The 22824-nt window shown below is 39.3% G+C and overlaps 3 protein-coding genes and 1 long non-coding RNA gene across 4 annotated transcripts; 2 read left to right on the top strand and 2 right to left on the bottom strand.

Annotated features, from left to right (window-relative positions):
- The first annotated feature begins 4946 nt into the window (after positions 1-4946).
- LOC136256898 (uncharacterized) lies at positions 4947-6303 on the top strand. The gene is made up of 3 exons (XM_066049963.1): positions 4947-5573; positions 5629-5892; positions 5951-6303. Exons 1-3 carry the CDS (start codon positions 5319-5321, stop codon positions 6209-6211), a joined length of 780 nt encoding a protein of 259 aa, XP_065906035.1. The 5' UTR covers positions 4947-5318; the 3' UTR covers positions 6212-6303.
- Positions 6304-7298: 995 nt separating this feature from the next.
- LOC136256754 (uncharacterized) lies at positions 7299-10936 on the bottom strand. Its single transcript, XM_066049772.1, has 2 exons — positions 9097-10936; positions 7299-9020 (listed from the first exon to the last, which is right to left on the bottom strand). The coding sequence occupies exon 2, from the start codon at positions 8596-8598 to the stop codon at positions 7741-7743; it is 858 nt and encodes a 285-aa protein (XP_065905844.1). The 5' UTR covers positions 8599-9020; positions 9097-10936; the 3' UTR covers positions 7299-7740.
- On the bottom strand, positions 9147-13041 carry LOC136255143 (uncharacterized). The gene is made up of 6 exons (XM_066047862.1): positions 12928-13041; positions 12613-12882; positions 12143-12522; positions 11266-11643; positions 10144-11176; positions 9147-10070 (listed from the first exon to the last, which is right to left on the bottom strand). Exons 1-6 carry the CDS (start codon positions 13039-13041, stop codon positions 9147-9149), a joined length of 3099 nt encoding a protein of 1032 aa, XP_065903934.1.
- A 6996-nt stretch (positions 13042-20037) lies between these two features.
- LOC136256242 (uncharacterized) lies at positions 20038-22395 on the top strand. Its single transcript, XR_010701397.1, has 3 exons — positions 20038-20562; positions 21559-21817; positions 21907-22395. It is a non-coding gene; the product is annotated as an uncharacterized lncRNA (long non-coding RNA).
- The last annotated feature ends 429 nt before the right edge of the window (positions 22396-22824 follow it).

The following is a 22824-nucleotide window of genomic DNA, read 5'->3' as shown; positions in this document are numbered from 1 at the left end:
GTCTGCTTTAACAGGTTGTATACCATTATATTATCGTGGTACTAAGTATGTATGCAGCCAGGATATGTGTTAATAATTTTCTGTGTGTACTTAACAATTCATTTAACTACTTAGGCAGCTGTTGTGCTATAGAATGACTCCACCACCAGAATAGTTGATCTGTAGCAGAAGGTTACTTTTACTACCCAGCTGTAATAGTGACAAGGTTTCAATGTGCATATGCTGTTAAGTTGTGTGGTGTTAAAATGTAAAGATGAAAGTAAAGTCTAATGCCGAACTTTCATAATGATGCTCTTAACAAGTTGTTTTCTATTAAAGTGGAAGACTACAGTGTACTTTGAATGGTCTTGTAAAATCCCATTTGTAAACTCTCAAAGCAAAAATACTTTTGGTCATTCAGTGTACATAACTACAGTGGAATGAGGAAGTTGTGATAGAACAGCTACACATGTTTTATAATTATTAAACCACAGGTTTTCCTCTAAGTCACTTAGATGGAATGCAGAAGTTAATTAACTTGATTTGATGCGACATTAGATTGCCTGCTTGTGTAACCCCATACATTCATGATTACAACTCTGAATGCAGAAAATCCTTTTAGAAGAAAGGATTCAATTTTGATTTCTATGATAACAAACATAAGAATCTTTGCATATTTATATAACTACAATATACAAAATGCCAACCAGTTATGTACACATATGCAGAGATAAACTTTTGAGGTCATATTTTTATGCACAACTATAGAAATCTCCATTCTGTACTAGTACACTCTACTTTCTATTCCAGAAGTGTTAACCATCTGCTAATTGAAAATCCCCAGTTTAATAATTCAATTATAAACTTCATCTGTCCCATTTGTGTTACAGTGCTGTCCTGACATAGTCACAATGTACAATTTGCTTGGGTAGTGTACAACTTGGATTACCGTGTTTATCTACTCAGAAACTTCCCAGTAGCTACTCTTTATGCATACGTATAGATTCCCCAAAATCAATAAGTCAAACTTTCTCTATGAGGTTGATGTTGCTACTGTCTAGGACATATACATGGATCAGTAAAGAATAGGATATGCATATTGACACCACAGGGAGTAAATATAGCTAAATCCTTTGGCTATAAGTAAACCGCTGCAAGTTGTAGTCATCTGTTGCATGACGCATTCACATCATCATCACTTTCAATGTTATTAAACCTGTTGCTTGTTGAAAGGTAAGTGTAATACACTCCCTGTGAGTATCTATAGTTCAAGCTCAGTCATGGCCTGGAGTAATCATTGGTAACTGCATGTATAGGGTCATTGACTGTCATTAACAATATAGATCTAAACTTTTAAAAAAAAATGTGTGTCTTAAACAAAGCACTGTAAACTTTTGATGCATATTTCCTATGGCTACGAATTTAAATCATTCTACTTGTAATGTAATAGGATTGAAATGACACCTAGGGTTTTACCCTAGCACTAAACTGTGAAGCCATAACTCTTCATGCAATCTTTTAGTAAAGAAGCATGCAAACCTTTTTAAGATGATGCATAACTTGATGGGTGTTCTTCACAAATGCCGTTCACTTCACTATTACATTTTCCACATGATTTAGACACACAATCGCATGGCAAGAATATCGAATTACAAATTGTTGTTCAGTGCTTTATAACAAATAAGTCTTTGCGGTTACAGTGTGCATTCTCCAACTAGCTCATTGAATAATTGAATAGGTTTTCAATCAATGTGTAGTTTTTGGCTGAAGAGTCAAGATATCTGGTTTAATGTCCCCCATATGTGCCTCTGTATTGTGTGAAAACGCATTCCCAAAAGTGCTATGTGGGCAATAATGAAAAATTTCAAATGCTCAACCCACTGTTCTCATTACAATATTATCACAACAGTCAAAATTCAATTGGAGGGTTTTGTGTTAATAATGTATGCAAGTTTCATGTCTGCATGTATATTTTTTATGTAATTTCTATCCAATAGAAAATTTCAGTAATTTTCAACTAAAATTATAAGATTAGGGATCATAGAAACAAAAGTAGGGAAACAAAGGAGGTAATCTACACCTGCAGATATACTAGTGGAAATTTATTCCCTACTTCCATGACTAAATTAGGGATTGAATGTCCACTAATATATTTGCAGGTGCAGGCAACCTCCCTTGTTTCCCTACTTTTTCTATGATCCCTATTCAAACTTAAAATTCAAAGTTTTCTTATACTTGTTTGTTTACTTTTTTTGTAACATTATTATGACTGGTGAACCCACACATACCGCATCAAAAGAAAGGATGGCACCTGAGTTAATTTTTTTTGTCTGAATGGGCACCCCATGATATTGATTATTGACTCGAAAGTGAAGTGGCCATTACGTTTCACTTTCAACCCATTTCACAGTGTCACAAACTAAAAACAGTAGGAAATGTGTCTCCCAGCCACCACAGAAAATACCCATTTACAAATGTAGGGAAGCCATTGTACTGTGCTACCATGAATCGACACAATGGGTTGTCAGCAAAAAGAAATGTGACACAAAGGAGGACAAAGGTAAATACACATTGTATGTACTGTGGTATGCCAAAAGGCGTGTCTTGAATTGGGACGAAGGAATGTTGACCAGTGAAAAAATCAAGCCCGTACGTAGCCTTAGCCGTTATCAAGTTATAATTACCTGAAGGCATCAAGCAGGCAGTTAGTAGAAAATTCCATTAAATAATATTTTTTTAAATTTGTAACAATCTATTGGAAGCATTTAGTGTCGCACTGAAGTCACTTTTGAGTTTGGTTATACCTAACTAATACCAAGAGTAAATAATGGAGAGGTTTACTCTTGCTAATACTGCCAAAGCAGCATTTGTGAAACTGGTTTTGGTGATATTTTTGGCAGAAAAACCCAAACTTCCATGATCCCTATACAGTACTAGCATACTGTACATGTATGATGTACCAACATTGAAAATGCGTAGAGTGTGGTGCCTGGAAGATGCATGGTTCACTCCTATTTTAGTGTTGCCATTCCTAATATGGACTGTAGAACAACAATCATTGGTCAATTAAAGAAGCCATGTGATGCATTATACTTTTAAATGTTGCCTTCTGTGTTGCAAGAAGTTACTAAAACCCCTGTACCAGCTCTACAGGCTATTAAACACATCTTTGTATGGAGGGAAATTTTGAAATTTATAAATTCAAATGAACTCACTGACTTTCCATGTCTCATATGTAGCTATCTATTGGTACAAGTACACAGAAAAATTTGGAATTTTCAACTAGAGTAGGGACCATAGCACATCGATAAAAGGTACTGAAACAAGTTGGAGTAGTGCATGATATTAAATCACAGTAAAATAATAAGAAGTGTTATATCCCTACTGTGCTCAAGGGTATGTGTACTTGTTTGTAAAGTTTAATTTGTAAATAATTATTATGAATATTGAACCCATGCATACCACATCTGAAATGATGCCACGCACCCCAGCTATATCAATTATCGTCTGAAAAGTGAAGTATCCATTACGCTTTGTTGTCTGCTATGTTCAACCCATTACACAGCAGTATGAATCAAGAACTGTTCAAAAAGCACCTCTGCAATCAAAATAGCCACTACAGACAATTTCCATTATGAAGGAAAGCCATCACGTGTTATCACCAAATCTACACTTTTCACTGTCAGCAAAGATGAATGGGATACAAAGGAGGACACTGGTAAGTCCATGAAGGATGCATTATATGTACTGCGGTATGCCAAAAGGCACCAGTCAGGCCGAAGTGACGTCGAACAGTACTCGAAAAAATCAAGCCTGTAGCCTTAGCCATTATCGAGTCAAGTTATGCTTGTCTGAAGGTATCAGGCAGTCAGTCAGTAAAAAATTCCGTTAAATAAAGTTTTTAAAAAAAAAACTCCATAGCAACTTGTCGAAAGTGTTTCGGGTCAATTTGAAGCTTGTTTGGGCTTAGTTTTACCCATCCAATACTGCCTCATCAGCATCATTGTCAGGGCTGTTTTTTTAGTGATTTTATTTCGTGGGCCACGCCTACTCCTTTGTGGTCCCTACTATACACAACTGTTGTAGTGTATGATATGTATGTTTTCAGTTAACTTTTAAACCTAACCTGTGACTTTATCTTTAGTTTGTACTGTGAATTACTCTTTGACACTATTACTAGGAGCAGCCAGTTTCCTCCCTTATCCTAACAGCTTTCTTCTGGTAGGTTAGCTAGGACACTTAAGTCACTAGCAAAGGGGCCAGCACATGTAGATGATTTACTGTGGGGGTCAACTGGACTGTAGTATAGGGATCAATAAATGCGTCATGTTGAAACAAGGAAAGTTCTTTCCATGAAAACATAAATTTAATACTAAAGTGCACTATAACTGTGTCCTGTTATTGATTCATGTAAACAAAACTTTCCTTTTCTAACACGTTTTGTATTACTACCTTCTGTGATTGAAACTCCCAATTATTGCACATGTGAGTCCATCAGAGTTATGTAATACTTTCTGTTCTGCCCAAACATCCCTAGTCTTATAGCTAGTTTGTATCCATGTACACGCTTTCAGTTTTATCTTTGAAAATGTTATTTTAATTCTCTAGCTTAGTTGCAGCATTTAATGATGGAGGCATTCACTTTTCCTGAAACTGTATCCACATGGCTCACATTACTTTTATATTGTTGTTTGATGTGGTACTGCTAGTAACTGTACCTATAGTATCATAACTACAGATATCAGTTTAGTTAATCAACCTTAACTAGCTACATGCTAATACTAGTGACATCCTGATTTTGGTGCATGATGACTAACAAACTGACTTGACCTCTTGTTTGAAACAACATGATGGTTTTTTGTAATGTTTGAGTTTGAAAGGGTTTAAAATCTATTAGAAAACAAAGAGTCTTTTTTTCTCTCTTTGGAAGGACATGTAGCAAGTTTACATTCTTATAAGGTTTTGTCATCATTCCTTTTCTTTAAGCAGTTCACCTATATAGTTGATATGTAGGTTTATGAAAATGTGATGTGTGGTTGTAGTCACATAAAGCTATTTGACTGCATCATTAAGTGTGATAACTTGTACCAATTGGTTGCCGCACTTTCACGTTAATTGCCTGCTATTGAATTTTAAATGATACTTTGCAACACATTAAGAATGGAATGCATTTATCGTTATGGTACAAATGATTAGTGTTGCTAATGTGTGCAAACCAAAAATGGGTCATTACATGGTAATCCGGAAGTTCAATAGTCTATAAAACGACGGCAGCACAGGTAATAAGCACTAAAAATCTCAAAAGCTAATTTAACACGATAAATTGAAATCAGAATAAGATGCAAGCTGTCTTAGTTTCTGTCTCGTTGCTGGTACTAATAGTGAATTCTCATCCTATATGTACTTCTGGAGGTAGTGAAAATGCTAGTGTGATGGATCAATCCTGTACTGATAACATCACTGCTGGTATGATGTTCTTGGATAAGTGGTTGGATCTGAGTGATAATTCTAAAGGAATTGATCAACTTCGTCGTCGTAGTAGAAACAGTGTGGCCAGTATAATACTTACACTACAAAGCCAAAACTCTACAAAGGTATGTAACTATTGCCATCTGCATGTATACAGTAAATTCATTTTGTTGCCTATAGTTTCATGACTGCTTAGAGGATTATGTAAATATGACATCATGTAACAGTTCTTCATGCTATAATGACACATCCATCACTACTATCAGACACTTCTTCAATGCTTACTTGATGCATAAACTTTATGTTAAGCATCTAGTTGGACTAGGCGAGGTTAAGCTACTAATAAGGGATTGGCTACAGCCGCCAACTGCAGTTGATACTTATAACAATCTTACCAAGCTATTGAACATTCTAAATTACAATGTCAAGAACCTCGGTCAACTGGTAAGGGTATAAATACACACTATGTGTTGGCAGTTATGTGTAATTCTTTATTATACAGCTGAACACAACTTGTCATGGTTGTACAAGAAATTGCTCAAAATTAACTGGGATGGCTGCATCACTTGTCTCTAAAATGAGTCACTGTAACAATCCTATCCACAGTGTAGTATTTACTATAACTTCACACTCAGAGAAATTGTATAAAGTGGTAAAGAGATTGAAACATGTGGTTGATGACCAATCAAGTAGTAACAAAGAAATGAACAATCCACAAACCTCTATTGCTGAAAATGTTGACAGTCTTTGTTGGTGCAACTAGATAGTCGATTGCTTGCTGATCCCTCTGTGTGTGTGTTTGATTCTGTATACGCTTGTACTTATGTTAGCCATGTATACTTTTCAACAATCTATTTAAAGATCTATTATTATGTGCCTGCATCGTTGATTGAGATATGCATGGTGCATGGAGTTCCATATACATGATTCTCCTTAATGAAACTAGTTACATACACTGTATACACAATGTGCATACCATGACAGTGTTATGGAGTTCCATATACATGATTCTCCTTAATGAAACTAGTTACATACACTGTATACACAATGTGCATACCATGACAGTGTTATGATTCTAATTGTATCTTGCTCATACAGTTGGTTAAAATGATGATAGGTCCATATAAGTGAATTTGTCATCACATGGCCAGGTTATGTTCATGTAACTCAATGGAATTAACATGCATTTATGCATGTCACTAACTTAAGGTATCACAAAACAACTACTTAGTGTACATTAACAAACACTTTGTATCCTACATACGACTGAGGTAGGGTATTTAGTATGTAGCTAGGATGTTTAGGTAGGGGAGTAACCCTATTAATATAAACATGTCAAAAAAACCTTTGATCATTTATCAACAGTCAGCAATTTATGTCATGAATCCTCACTTCAGGATGCATCTTTAAGACAATTAAAGAAGGGATTGTCACATTACAGAATTGTGATTGCCACATTTGCACAATCAGCAAAGGCTCATAATCATGTAAATACTATATTGGATAGTGTCATTAACACATGACATGTAAACTGAGTTCATGTAAAGTTCATTATCAGTTTTTCATCTCCCAATAATATTATTATAGCTGTGAGCAAGTGCATGGATAATTTTATGAGTCTGAAACTACCTAATGATGCCATAATATCCTTGTTCATCATATAGTTCCATATAATGATTTACGTGACTATTATGGAACTTCGGTAATATTCACGGCCTTAGGGTACAAGAAATGATCTGTGAATATAACAGTGGATCAGTTTCCTCCAATACAAGAGAGTATAAAGTATAAAGTATAATGCCAATATGGCGACGGGAGGTTCAAGCCAGGAGCTAACAACTCGGTAGAGCGTGATTGATACAGATAATGATGACACGCTACAACACACACACCAACAACTTGATACACGTGATCACACACTATATTTACACTATTCTAATTATTGTTACATTCTAATTAATGTCACAGTCAATTTCCTACATTCTCCGGGGCCCGGCCTAATATAGTTGCCCACTTAGATGTCTTCTGTAAGGCCTTGGCAGCAGCATCCCTTCGTGGAAGTGTTCCAGAGGAAATAATGTTGTTAGACGGTGCTTGAGTGTCCTTCAGATGTTGAGTAGATTCATCTGAGGTGTTATCAGTAACTGTTTGAGAAACATCGTCTTCACTTGAAACTTCTAACGGGTAGAGCTTGACAATAGGACAAGATGTCTTATACATCCCCATTCTAATATGAGCTGCACGAACCAAATTGTCCTTTCCTGTAATGAGCTTCTCTACAACAGCTAATCTTCATTGCATTCTTGGCTTGTCGTCATGTACAATCACAACATCGCCTAGTTTGATAGCTTGTTTGTTGTGTCCCAAAATCTTGTTGAACTCTCTCAAGGAAGTTAAGTATTGTCTTTTCCAACGTGTCCAAAACTGCTCAATAAGATGTGCTTGTTTGTCTACTCTCCTCTTTATGTTGTCAGCATCAAGGAAGTCTGGATCATTTAACTCTTCTGGATTATCTAGCGGGTGAGGAACAGGGCGGATTCTCCTGCCATATAGTAGATGAGAGGGAGTAAGCGGCTCCAGATCAGCAAAATCAGACGATACAGTAACATAGGTCAGTGGCCTATCATTCAACATGGTTTCGATTTCCACAATAATAGTCTCAAGTTGTTCCAGAGTAACAAAGGCTCTTCCAAGCGTTTTCTTCACTGATTGCTTGGTTATCCCTATCATGCGTTCCCAGAATCCTCCATACCAGGGAGCACGCTTGGGAATGAAATCCCAAGTTACATTCTGAAATTCTAATGCTCCTTTCAGTGACTCTGATTCAAACAATCTTTGTAAATCCTCCGCGGCAGCGAGGTACGTGGACGCATTGTCCGAAATCATCTTGCGTGGTAGGGATTTTCTTGAAGAAAATCTTCGAAAGGCTAACAGGAAAGTATCCACGGTAAGGTCGCTAACAACTTCGAGATACACTGCTCTTGTGGCAGCACATGTGAAAAGACAGATGTACACCTTTCTCTCTTGTCCCCCTACCTTGACATATAGGGCACCAGTAAAGTCTACACCTGTCACCGTAAACGGTGAAGATTCTGCGACACGTACCTTAGGCAGTGGAGGGGGGTCTGGAGCTCTATAGGGTTTCCCCATCAACTTGTTACAAATGACACATCTTCTCAACACTTTCCTGACATATTGCCGGATGGAAGGTATCCAATAGACCTGGCGTAGAGCTGTTACAGTGATGCTCACACCTCCATGGTGGAGTTTGTTGTGGGTATCTAGGACTATTGTATCACTAAACCGGCAATTGAAGGGTAGGAGGAAGGGGAATTTACTCAGCTCTGTGGTGGGGGCATTGTGAATCCGTCCTCTGCAACGAATTAACTGTTTGTCGTCTAGAAAAAGGCGTAACTGTCTGACTAGTGGGGGACACTTAGATTGCCTTTTGAGTAACTTGGTAAGCTGAACCCTGTATGCCCTTCACCAGATGTCTACGTGCATTAGTCAATTCAATGTTTGTTAAGGGGCCAGATAACTTGGGTTGCTGTTTGCATAGGTTCTGAAGCCATCTGAAAACATAAGCAGTGACAGCCAGAATGCGATTAAAACTACTGTATCGTGATACATCAACAATAGATAAAATACCTGTGTGGCTGTCTGTAGTTGGAAGCTCTGTTGTGTGAGTAGCTTCAGGTTCAACATCCTCTTCTGCCTGTAGATGGAGTACACTTGTGGGTGTCCATGTGGGCCAATCTGATTTTGTGGGCAGCCAGTGTGGGCCTTGTGTCCACAGGTGAGACACTCTTTTGGTTGGTTGATATTCCTCTTGTAAGCAGATCGGCTGGGTTGTCACCTGAGGGTGTGAAAGACCAGTTAACAGTAGGAAATGTTTCACAAATCTCACAAACACGGTGGTCAATAAATGGTTTGGAATTTGTGCCATAGTGTATCCAATGTAACACAATTTGGCTGTCTGTCCAAAAGTGTACTTGTTGAATGTGAGGGACTGCTGAATAAACAAACTTCGCTAATCTCGTAGCAGTAACAGCTGCCATGAGCTCTAATCTTGGTAAGGAAGTAGCCTTGATAGGAGCCACACGGGTCTTTGACATAGCAAGACAAATATTATTATCTCTACTAAGGTATACAACAGCTCCATATGCCTTAGTGCTGGCATCTGCAAACACAAACATGTTACTTATCTGCATATTTGATTGACTGGATGGGAAGTAAGCTCTTGGTATCATCAGTTGTGGCAATTCTTGTAGATCAGCAAGAATGGCAATCCACTTCTCCTTGATCACAGTAGGAAGGGGTTCATCCCAAGTTAACTTTGTTTGCCAGATCTCCTGCAGTAGAATTTTGGCCTTAATTGTTACTGGTGTTACCCATCCCAGCGGGTCGAAAATCTGTGATGACGCCTGCAGTATATCACGCTTTGTAACAAAGGTGTCGACAGGTGGAAGTTGTCTTGTTGCAAGAGAAAGAATGTCAGTTGATGTATTCCATCGCAGACCTAACAGTCCCACTGTTGTGCTAGAATCACTGGTTTTTGTCTTCCATGATAACTTGCTTGAGTTGATGGCTGTTTGTTGACCATGACCTGAGATTAAACTTGGCTTGATTCATGATGTCTCAGGATTGGGTGTAGTACACTAGGAGCTCATCTTTGGTGTTGCATCCAGATAGAACGTTGTCAACATAAACATTTTCTCTCATATCTAGTGCAACTGGAGTGTCAAACTTGGACAAGTGCAGGTTGAGGACTGCTCCGAGCATAAATGGAGAGCTGGACAAGCCAAAGGGAACCACAGCAAAGAGGTATGTGCACATTTCCAGGTTTGGAGTTTCCAGGTTAGCTGGCCATAGAAACCTAGTGAAGTTTCTGTTAGATGGGTGGAGCTTGACATGGAGAAATGCCTTCCCTATATCAGTTGAGAGAGCAAAGGCATGGATACGAAAACGTAGAAGGATTGCACATAGGTTGTTTAAGAATGGTGGCCCTACCATGAGGCAATCATTTAGACTTGCTGAGTTGCTGTCACCACGACAACTGCAATCATACACAACCCTAATGGGAGTGGTGGCTGACTCCTTCACCGGATGGTGAGGCAAATAATGAACATCAGGTGTGGCATCATCATATACTCTCTCAATGAATCCTCGTTCTTCCTGTTCCTTGATAATGCCATCATAGAGTTGTAGGATGTGAGGAGTTTTCCTGAGCTTGTTCATGAGTGTTTGTGTTCTCTTCTTGCAAATAGCAAAGTTGGAGGGAAGATGTGGTTTATCTACTTTCCATGGGAATCTTGCGATATATGGGCCTTCAGGGGTTTGAGTGATAGAAGAATGCTGGTATGATTGGAGGAATACTGAGTCTATGGACTTCAAATTAGCGTCTGTTCCAACTGCTTCTACTGACCAGAAGTTATGTAGGTCTGGTGATTTGAGTTTGTCAATGGTCATCACTGAAGTGATCTGTAGTAGGGCAGATGATGTTTCCTCTGAAATTGCACTTGGTAGTGGCCCAGACAGCAAGTACCCTAGCTTGGATTGTTGAGCAGTGGGACCCTGACCTCTCACAATGTGGTCCTGAACAAAGCTCCAATAATAGTCTGTGCCAATAAGGAGAGATATAGTAAAATTCCCTTCAGATGTCACTGGTTGGGCTAATTTGAGGCCTCGAAGATGCGGACAGAGGTTGAAATTGAGTTCTGGATAGGAGCTGAAATTGATGGCACAATTAGAACAGATAAGGGTATCAGCTCACCAGACTCTGTCTCTACCTCCACCATGGTGGTTCCAAGTTTCTACTGTGTCAAAGCTGTGGTGCCAAAGGAGGATACTGCTACATCTGTTGTTGACACAGGAGTAATTTGTAGCTCATTGGCCATTGCCACCAAGATAAACGAGCGTTGTGCACCCTCATCAAAGAGTATATTTGTCTGGGTTCTGATACCACCAGCAATTATTGGAGCAATAGCTGTTTTAAGCAAACAGGTTGTGGTGTTGTTCTCAGAAGCCTTGCAGTGCGATGCTGGTGTTAGGAGTCCACTGGTGGGTGTGGTGATCTCTGTCTTCTGCTCATTACTCGCCCCTTCTGAAGTGTTGGTTGTTTCACTGTTGCAAAGGCTGGTGTGGTGCTTCTTTTTGCACTTCCTGCAACGGAACTTGGATGGGCACTGAGATACCCTGTGGCGAGCAAGACAATTAAAACAAAGTGTATTCTCCTTAACAATGTCAAGTTGTTTCTGATAATCTGACAACATTACAATTATGTGTAGGATGGAGTCCTTTGCAAAACAGACACTGTTGCTTACGCTTACTGTCGAGGCCATCTTGATGCTGTTTCTTATTGAAGTGATCTCTAGAATTAACAATGAATGCTGCACTTGATCTAGGAATCTGCTTGTGCGGGTTGTATTGCCCACACTCAAGGACTCTAATTTCCTTAAGAATTGCAGCCATGAGATCAGAAAGAATCCATTGATAGTTTGAATGTTCTCATGCAAGATTTCTCTGGACATCTATGGGCAGTTTGTCTAAGACGACCGGTACAAGTAGCTCACCATACGAGGTTTCTGATTTTCCTAATGATGCCAGCCCTCGAATGTGGCTTTCCACTGAGTCATAAAAAATTCGAAGACTAGTAAGACTGTTTGATGAGGATGGCATTTCTCTGAGGGCTCACATATGAGCATCCACTATTTTGTGTCTTTGACTGTAGCGGTCTTCTAGTAATGCAATGGAGTTGGTATAATTTGCCTCAGTGAGTGGAAGACCTGCAATTGTCCTAGCAGCATCTCCCTGCAACTGAGCCTTCAGATAAGAAAACTTCTGGATCACACTCAAGTTGGGTTTGGCATGAATCGTCATGTAGAAAGAATCCCAGAACGTTAACCAGTTCAAGGGGTCTCCTGAGAACGTAGGTAGCGTAAGTTTGGGAAGACGAGTGTTGGAAAACTGTTGATGGTCTTGAATTGGTGGAGCCACATGAGTTGTGATTACTGAGGCTGGGAATCTGTGAGCTTGTGTGGACAGCGGCGATTCAGAGATTCCCTGGGGCAAATGCTATAGACATAAATGGCCTGTAAGGACTGATACTGCTAGGTGTGGCGGCTGTGTAGAAGGTTGCTGGAATTAATGGGGGTGGCCTTGTACCCCTTGTGTGCTAGTTACTTCAACATTGTACTCATCTGTAGGTAAGTGGTAAGTAGTAGCTGTTGACACATGGGAATTAGCCATAGATAAGTGGAAAGTAGCAGGTGTAGATATCTCTGAGGTAGCAGCTATAGATACATGGGAGGTAGCTTCTGATGTTATGGAGGTAGTCAACAGAATATCACTAGCTTGAGCTAAATTACTTATTGATTGTGTTTGGCCTCCGTTAGACTGTACCTGACTGGCTGGTGTTGGAGAGACTCTGCTACACTGTCTTGTAGTGTTTAATTCAATGTACCTCCGTGCTCAAACGACCTTATCCATTATATCGTCATGTAACTTTTCTGCTTCCATCGCAGCTGTCTCTAGTTCACTCACGTCATCATACAATTTTACTAATTGCTCATCGATATGTGTCAACTTCTCCATCTTTCTGGGGAGTTGTTCTATAGAATTGTTTAATGACGTGTCATGTAATCGTCAAATTCTCCGTCAATTAGTTCGTCGATCTTAGTGAAGAGTCGAGTCACGTGACCATTGTATCCTCTCCGTGAGGCTATTAGACGAGTCTGCTCCTCCATTGATTCGCTAAAACAATGGCAACAATAACAGTTCAAATGATAGAGTGGCTTGCCTTGGCGGGTACCGTTAAGAATAAATTGCCACGGTGCCACGGCTTCTGCGCCTGGGGTTAGAGTGGTCTCGCGTGGCCAGACCGCTTTTTCTCCGCCACGGCGCTTATCGATTAGAGATTATAAGCGCCTGCTTCGACGCTGGGTATCACTCTTTTCACCCTATAGAGCAGTTTCAAAACCATGGTAACCAAAAATTACGCAATGGACACACCCAAATTGCCATGTTTTTGTACCAGACTGTTTCTGTTGCAAGTTGAATTCCTCGCTAAATTCATGCCAAGACTTATTAATACGTAAGTAAAAGAGATGCCAGTGATAAAATAAAGTATGTAGGTGAGTTATTACGCATTAAAAGATCCGTACTGCCTCCCAACAGGGTAGTTTCGTAGGAAGGAGAAATGCGTAAAGATGGATTTGGCCAAATTTCGACCTATTCACCGCCCAAAGGTGGTTAAAACTAGGGGAAACCTGCAGTATAGGTCTTTATCCAGCACCACAGCATCGTACAGCCACATCGAGCTATCCCCGAGTTAGCCAGAATCGCTCATGTGCTGGGATTCCCACTTCGTGTGAAAAATCAGACAGCAAAATAAGACCGCTAAAGTTTAACTGATGGTTGATTTCGACAATAAAACTTAACTCTAGCAAAATTCACCACTAAGAGTCTTCTTTTGCTGGCGTTTTATCACAGTTTGGTAGTACGCCATTACCGGTCTCGTGCCTTTCAGGAGCTCTGGCTAATCCTGGGATAGCCGGATGTGGCTGTACGCTGCTGTGGTGCTGGGTAAAGACCTATACTGTAAGTTTCCCCTAGTTTAACCACCTTTGGGCGGTGAATAGGTCGTAATTTAGCCAAATCCATTTTTACGCATTTCTCTTTCTTTCGAAACTGCCCTGTTGGGAGGCAGTACGTATCTTTTAATGCCTAATAACTCACCTGCACATTTTATTCTATCACTGGCATCAAGACACACGGTAGTGTGTCGTGCGGCCCAAGAAGCCGGCGCGTAACACCCGTGAGTATATTGACAGGAAGAAAGAAAACGCAATTTTCGCACCTCCGTAGCTCTGTGCTTCCTTGATGAAACAAGACGATTTTTGCTGTGGACATGCCCCCCAACTGCAGCACTCTACATTCCAAATTTGAGCGAAATCGCTTCGCGCGTTCCCGAGATATGCGACTTGAAAAATTGGCTGAGTTTCTTCGTTTTTTTTTTTCTTCTTGTTTTTCTTTTTCTTGTCGCACACTTACAAAATCTGCTATAAAACTCGAACGCGTTATCCGATTGCCTTGAAATTTGGCACACAGAAGGGGGGTATAAAGGCGCATCTCGGTACCAACTTTGGCTGGAATACCATAAACAGACAAAGAGCTATGAGCGATTATGCACGAAAAATAACACCAATATGTTGTCACGCCTACAGGGTAAACCGCGTATGGAAAGAAGCTGAAAATCGGTGGGTGAATAGGTTAACTATTGAACCTCAAACCTTTTGTGGTTTGAAAGAAATCGAGCTAAAAACCAGGAAGATACAGCGAAAAAATCAACAGTGTGTAACAATTACGCAATCGAGATTAGCTAATTTTTAATATTTTTATTTTATTATTATTATTATGCTTGCCACGCCTACCAGGTAAACCGCTTGGGGTAATGCTTTCAAAATCGCTGTACAGATGGAGTTATCATCTTAGAAAGGCTCTTCAATGGTGTAGAAGAATCAGACTTAAAGCCACGGAGTTATAACACGAAATCCAACTTGGTGTAGCAAGTGCGAGATCGAGATACTCTAATAGAGCAGTCATCCTAATAGAGCAGTCACCCTGAACAGAATTCAAGAGATCAGTTAGAAATAAGTAACCTGTATAGAGATCAGCTACAAACAAATCATCCTGTAGAGAGTTCAGCTACAAACAATTCACCCTGTTAAAACATCAGTTAGAAGAAGATTTCTTGTAGAGAGCTCAGATACAAACAAATCACCCTGTTGAAAGATCAGCTAGAAGATGGCACCTTGTAGATACTTCAGTTACAAAGAAACCACCATGTAGAGAATTCAGCTACAAACTAGTGACCCTGTAGATACATCAGCTAGAAGAAGTTACCTTGTAGAGAGTTCAGCTACAAAGAAACCATTCTGTAAAGAGCTCAGCTGCAAACAAATCACCTATACAGAATTCAGCTACAAACAAATCACCCTGTAGAGAGATCAGCTAGAAGAAGTTACCTTGTAGATAGTTCAGCTACAAACAAATCATCCTGTAGAGAGATCAGCTAGAAGAAGTTACCTTGTAGATAGTTCAGCTACAAACAATTCACCCTGTACAGAGCTCAGTTAAAAGAGGTTTCCTTGTAAAAAGTTCAGCTACAAACAAATCACCCTGTAGAGAGATAAGTAAGAAGAAGTTACCTTGTAGATCGTTCTGCTACAAACAATTCACCCTGTAAAGAGATCAGCTAGAAGAAGTTACCTTGTAGAGAGTTCAGCTACAAAGAAACCATCATGTAGAGAATTCAGCCGCAAACAAATCATGTATAGAGAGTTCAGCTACAAACAAATCTCCCTGTAGAGAGATCAGCTAGAAGAAGTTTCCTTGTAGAGAGTTCTGCTACAAACAAATCACCCTGTAGAAAGATCAGCTAGAAGAAATCACCTCGTAGAGAGTTCAGCTTCAAAGAAACAATCATGTGAGAGTTCAGGTACAAACAAATTGTCCTGTAGAGAGATCAGCTAGAAGAAGTTACCTTGTAGAGAGTTCAGCTACAAAGAAACCATCATGTAGATAGTTCAGGTACAAACAAATCACCCTGTAGAAAGATCAGCTATAGAAGAAATCACCTTGTAGAGAGTTCAGCTACAAAGATCTATCGTGTAGAGAGTTTAACTACAAACAAATCACCCTGTAGAAAGATCAGCTATAGAAGAAATCACCTTGTAGAGAGTTCAGCTACAAAGAAACCATCATGTAGAGAGTTCAGCTACAAACAAATCGGCCTGTAGAGAGATCAGCTAGAAGAAATTACCTTGTAGAGAGTTCAGCTACAAAGAAACAATCATGTAGAGAGTTCAGCTGCAAACAAATCACCTGTAGAGAGTTCAGCTAGAAACAAGTCACCCTGTAGAGAGATCAGCTAGAAACAAGTCACCTTGTAGAGAGTTCAGCTAGAAGAAGTAACATTGTAGAGCTACAAAGAAGCTACCATGTAGAGTTCAGCTGCAAACAAATCATCCTGTAGAGAACTCAGCTACAAACAAATCGCCCTGTAGAAAGATTAGCTAGAAGAAGTTACCTTATAGGGAGTTCAGCTATGAACAGATCACCCTGTAGAGAGTTCAGCTACAAACAAATCACCCTGTAGAGAGTTAAGTTACAAAGAAACCACCATGTAGAGAGTTCAGCTGCAAAAAAAATCAATCACTCTGTAGAGAGTTCAGCTAGAAGAAGTCACCTTGTAGAGAGTTAAGCTGCAAATAAATCACCCTGTAGAGAATTCAGCTACAAACAAATCACCCTGTAGAAAGATCAGCTAGAAGAAGTTACCTTGTAGAGAGTTCAGCTACAAAGAAACCACCATGTAGAGAGTTCAGCTGCAAACAAATCACCTGTAGAGAGTTCAGCTAGAAACAAGTCACCCTGTAGAGAGATCAGCTAAAAACAAGTCACCCTGTAGAGAGTTCAGTTAGAAGAAGTCACATTGTAGAGAGTTCAGCTACAAAGAAACTACCACGTAGAGAATCCAGCTGCAAACAAATCATCCTGTAGAGAGTTCAGCTAGAAGAAGTCACCTTTTAGAGAGTTCAGCTACAAAGCAACCACCATGTAAAGAGTTCAGCTGCAAAAAACTCAATCACCTTGTAGAAAGATCGGCTAGAAACAAGTCACCCTGTAGAGAGTTCAGTTAGAAGAAGTCACATTGTAGAGAGTTCAGCTACAAAGAAACTACCACGTAGAGAATCCAGCTGCAAACAAATCATCCTGTAGAGAGTTCAGCTAGAAGAAGTCACCTTTTAGAGAGTTCAGCTACAAAGAAACCACCATGTAGAGAGTTCAGCTGCAAACAAATCACCTGTAGAGAGTTCAGCTAGAAACAAGTCACCCTGTAGAGAGTTCAGCTAGAAGAAGTCACATTGTAGAGAGTTCAGCTACAATGAAACTCCCATGTAGAGAGTTCAGCTGCAAACAAATCACCCTGTAGAGAACTCAGCTACAAACAAATATGCAGTGAAAAAGATCAGCTAGAAGAAGTTACCTTGTAGAGAGTTCAGCTACAACGAAACCACCATGTAGAGAGTTCAGCTACAAACAAATCACCTTCAGCTAGAAACAAGTCACCCTGTAGAGAGATCAGCTAGAAACAAGTCACCTTGTAGAGAGTTCGGCTAGAAGAAGTCACATTGTAGAGAGTTCAGCTACAAAGAAACCACCATTTAGAGAGTTCAGCTGCAAACAAATCACCCAGTAGAAAGTTCAGCTATGAACAGATCACCCTGTTGAGAGTTCAGTTAGAAACAAGGAATCCTGTAGAGAGATCACCTAGAAGTATCGCCTTGTAGAGTTCAGCTACAAACAAATCACCTGTAGAGAGTTCAGCTACAAACAAATCACCCTGTAGAGAGATCAGCTAGAAGAAGTTACCTTGTAGGGATTTCAGCTACAAACAAATCACTCTGTAGAGAGTTCAGCTACAAAGAAACTATTCTGTAAAGAGCTCAGCTGCAAACAAATCACTTGTACAGAATTCAGCTACAAACAAATCGCCCTGTAGAGAGATCAGCTAGAAGAAATACCTTGTAGATAGTTCAGCTACAAACAAATCACCCTGTAGAAAGATCAGTTAGAAGAAGTTACCTTGGAGAAAGTTCAGCTACAAAGAAACCATTTTGTAAAGAGCTCAGCTGCAAACAAATCACCTGTACAGAATTCAACTACGAACAAATCACCCTGTAGAGATCAGCTATAAGAAGTTACCTTGTAGATAGTTCAGCTACAAACAAATCTCCTTGTAGAGAGATCAGCTAGAAGAAATTACCTTGTAGAGAGTTCAGCTACAAAGAAACCACCATGTAGAGAGTTCAGCTGCAAAGAAATCACCCTGTAGAAAATTCTGCCAGAAACAAATTGCCCTGTAGAAAGATCAGTTAGAAGAAGTTACCTTTTAGATAGTTCAGCTACAAAGAAACCATTCTGTAAAGAGCTCAGCTGCAAACAAATCACCTATACAAAATTCAGCTACAAACACATCACCCTGTAGAGAGATCAGCTAGAAGAAGTTACCTTGTAGATCGTTCAGCTACAAACAATTCACCCTATAGAGAGAGCAATTAGAAGAAGTCACCTTGTAGAGTGTTCAGTTACAAAGAAACCATCATGGAGATTTCTGTAATCAATATATGTGATCGGATTTGCGAAAAGGGGTCTTCCACACACATCCAATTCCGTAAATGTTGGAGACCATAACTCAGTGTTCAAGTAACATATTAACCTGAACATTTCACCATGTATTCAGCTATAGTGGTGCTCACCACTGCCCAAATATCAAGGCAATAGCTCTTTCCAATCTGAAGTTATCAATTGTCAAAGTTGGCAAATTGGACCCCTTTTCGCAAATCCGGTCACATATGTATTATACAGTATATATAATTTGTACATTTACTGATAAAATATTTAAAGTACATCTACTTCATCTTTTCTTCTTCCTGTAGTAAAGAAAAAAGCATAGGTTAAAAAAGTCCTAAAGCTGGCCATAGGCCGGCTTTGGGGTATACAAATACAAAAAGAAATGAAATCTAATCCAAAACAGCCAAGCTGTAAAAAAAGTGTGCGGCCCTCAGAAAGGCTATGGTGAAAAAAGATGTGAAATCCAAGGTGGCGGCCAAGAAATGGCTGTGATGGTAGGTTAGTGGTAAAAATTTTAATAATGACAATTCAGGTGAATTTTTGTGCCGCTTCACAAAAATTCACCTGAATTGTCGTTATTAAAATTTTTACCACTAACCTACCATCACAGCCATTTCTTGGCCGCCACCTTGGATTTCACATCTTTTTTCACCATAGCCTTTCTGAGGGCCGCACACTTTTTTTACAGCTTGGCTGTTTTGGATTAGATCTATTTTACTCACGAATTAATAAGTCTTGGCATGGATTTAGTGAGGAATTCAACTTGCAACATCAAGCAATCTGGTACAAAAACATGGCGATTTGGGTGTGGTCCATTGCGTAATTTTTGGTTACCATGGTTTTGAAACTGCTCTATTTCATAACCCTACAGAACTTAGACAAAAAAAACGGTGAACCAAAAAGGCGGAAAAAAAAGTGCAGTATTGAACGGGAATCGAACCCAGGATCCCAGTGTGATGGTCCAGTGTGCTACCGATTATGCTACCGCTGCTAGCTCCTTTGATTCCCTTCTTTTGTATCTTATAAATGTGACTAACGAAATAAGCTGTATATAGTAAGAAGAACCTAACCCTAAAGGTGAAGAAGAAACCAAAGCTGAACTCTAACCCTAACCCTAACGCTAACACTACTAGACGCTTCCCCTAAAGTCTACTACTCGCGGCAACTACTGGACGCATCCCCTAAAGTCGACTACTCGCGGCAACTACTAGATGCGTGCTCTAAAGTCGAAGAGAGAGAGCAACAACTACAGTAGGAAGTCTGGATGCTTTTGAGCTTAATATTACGTAAGGGTTATGAAAGGTGGTGAACGGCGCTTATCGATTAGAGATTATAAGCGCCTGCTCGAAAGCAGGCGCTTATAATCTCTAATCGATAAGCGCCGTGGCGGAGAAAAAGCGGTCTGGCCACGCGAGACTAGGGTTAGAGTTGATAGTAGCGAACCAAAACTGGTCACAGCACCACAATATAATGCCAATATGGCGACGGAAGGTTCAAGCCAGGAGCTAACGACTCGGTAGAGCGTGATTGATACGGATAAGGATGACACGCTACAACACACACACACCAACAACTTGATACACGTGATCACACACTATATTTAGACTATTCTAATTATTGTTACATTCTAATTAATGTCACAGTATTACTTGCTTCAGTTAAGTTGATTCAAATGCAAACAGTTTAAAGAAGATGAAAACTATTTTGTATACTGTGGCACTACTGCCATTGCTTCTTGTTTACTCTCGTCCAATCAATATAATATGTGTACCAGTTTGTAGTCCAAAAGTTACTGCCAACGAGCCACGGACACTACTGAATCAATGGTTAGGCAATGATCAATCTACAGGAATAGATCAACTTCTAAATCACAAAGGCACAGTGATTAGAACACTAATAAGTTTATCATCTACAGATGTGAGTATACTTCACTTGATAGAGAGTGTGGTTGTGACATATCCGCAAAAATATTCTGTACATTTTGTCAAATCACAGCCAAAACCTCAATTTTCGCAGAAATCTAAGTTTTACCCTTAATTCTAAAGAATTAAACATTAAAAAGGTATAATATCTACTTTATAACCCTTTCACTTCGTCAGGTTTGTCAAACAAGCTGATTAAAAAACCTTGTCATTCCCTTGTCCAATACAAAATACATGCGTTTTGTAATATATTCAGAAAACACAAAAGTACAGGCATTAGCACCCATAATTTCTACAGAACATTATACAATGAAAGAAAGCCCATGAATTGCCCTATACAATGCCGCCTGTACTGGAATTGTAACATTACCACAGTGTCACTTATTCATTGTTGATTATGGCATAATGTGCACTCCATACAAAAGCCTATTGGAGAAATTGATTACGTGGGTGGACAAATCCCTTAAGTACAGGCTGTTACCCTCCACCAAATCCCCAAAACTTGGTATCATTGTATGTGTTGAAGCGTACTGATTAAGAATCCACCCGTACTGAGTGTTTAACTGGTAATTTTACAGAGAAGTACTCGAAAAACCTTGTTTTTCCGGCATTATTTTACGTAACCGATGATGCGTAATTCACCAGAACAAGGCTCTTTCTGCCCTTCCTGTTTGTCTCAGAGCAAAATCTAATATACCACAGGACTCGCCTGACATCAACGAGTTCGATAAACCAAACGATGTTTCCGTAAACTGAAGTATGCGGAAGTTATAGTGGTTTGTTTACGTGGTGGTGTAATTTTCACCGGAAACGGGCAAAACCTTGCAGAATCCGGTAAATTTGACATTTGTTTTGATATGATGTGCAACATGCATTAGGTGCTTAATTATTAGATTGACTTTTAAAAGCACATGCTGTGATAGTTGTATATAGTTAAATATTTACTATAAGTATGGAAACATTTCATTTGCAATATCATTTTATCCTGCAGCACAATGATTGTTTGCTTGAGTACAACTCTATTGCGAGAGTTCCAAAAATGAAATACTAATGTGTCAGTCAATCCTATCAGACAGTTTTTCAATGTTTATCTTGTACACAAATTATTTGTGGAGCATTTGATGACGTTTACTCCTAGTGAATTGTTGTACAATGGCTGGGTACATCAGACAAAGGTGTATGACTTGAACAAGCAACTTGCAAAGCTAAAAGTCATTCTTCAGTACAATCTAAGAAACCTTGCAATTTTGGTAAGCAATAGCTAACTATCTCTCTACATGTATTTAGCTTTTCACTAAATTTATATTGCCAGTAATTTTAGTGCTGCCTGTTTTTACAGCTCAATATTAATGGCACATGTGATGCTTGTAAGAGAAACTGTTCAAGATCAGATGAAGTCAAGGATTATTTTGTTCAAACTATATGAACAGCTGCTCTAGTCCTATCCATAACTTCATTGTGACAGTGGTCAATCACTCACACAAACTATCTCAAACATTAAACAAGTTAAAAGAGACAATCATAGGCAGTGGTGATATACAAACAATGGATGTTACACCTCATGATGATATCAGTATTGATGAGCTCTGTTGGTGTGATCACTGATGGATCAATGACTGTGTTTTAGTTTTTTTTATTAGGTATTATTAATTTTACCAATCCAGTTTGTACATAGCTAAAGTGTGTCTATAGCTAGGTATTAATGATGAATTGTGTATTGCTTTTTGTTTGAAAACTGTTCTCAGTAATTATGTTTATAAGTGACACTAATAATAAATCACATTGTACTTTATGCCATATAATAGTCATTTATATTTAATTACTTGTTTATGCAAAGTATCACCTTGAATTTTAATACAGCAAAATAGTTGAAGACATTGGAATTGATAGCTAGCTATATATGCAGCTGTTAGTATAGTATACCAGTACTTATTTGTAATATATGTAGTAGTTGTAACATGGGCACGAGTGATTTGCCTGAAATATACACACGAGCACGAGGGCACAGCCCGAGCGCGAGTGTGTATATTTCAGGCAAATCACAAGTGCCCATGTTACAACTAATATATTCCACTTGGGTTAATCACCTGCAAGTGTACATGGAAACTGCAGAAATGCTTTGCGAGTGTATTTATAAGGGACCATGTAACTTTCGATTGTGGGTAACGTCGTAAGAGCAACGACAAGGCACTGCTGAGTGGCTGAACGTAAGTATATCGTCACGAGCATGCAGATCGCTTCGATTGTGGGTACGCAA

Source organism: Dysidea avara, chromosome 5, assembly GCF_963678975.1.
Source record: "Dysidea avara chromosome 5, odDysAvar1.4, whole genome shotgun sequence".
Taxonomy (NCBI): domain Eukaryota; kingdom Metazoa; phylum Porifera; class Demospongiae; order Dictyoceratida; family Dysideidae; genus Dysidea; species Dysidea avara.
The sequence above is the reverse complement of the archived record's forward strand: the minus strand, read 5'-3'. Positions and strand labels throughout refer to the sequence as shown.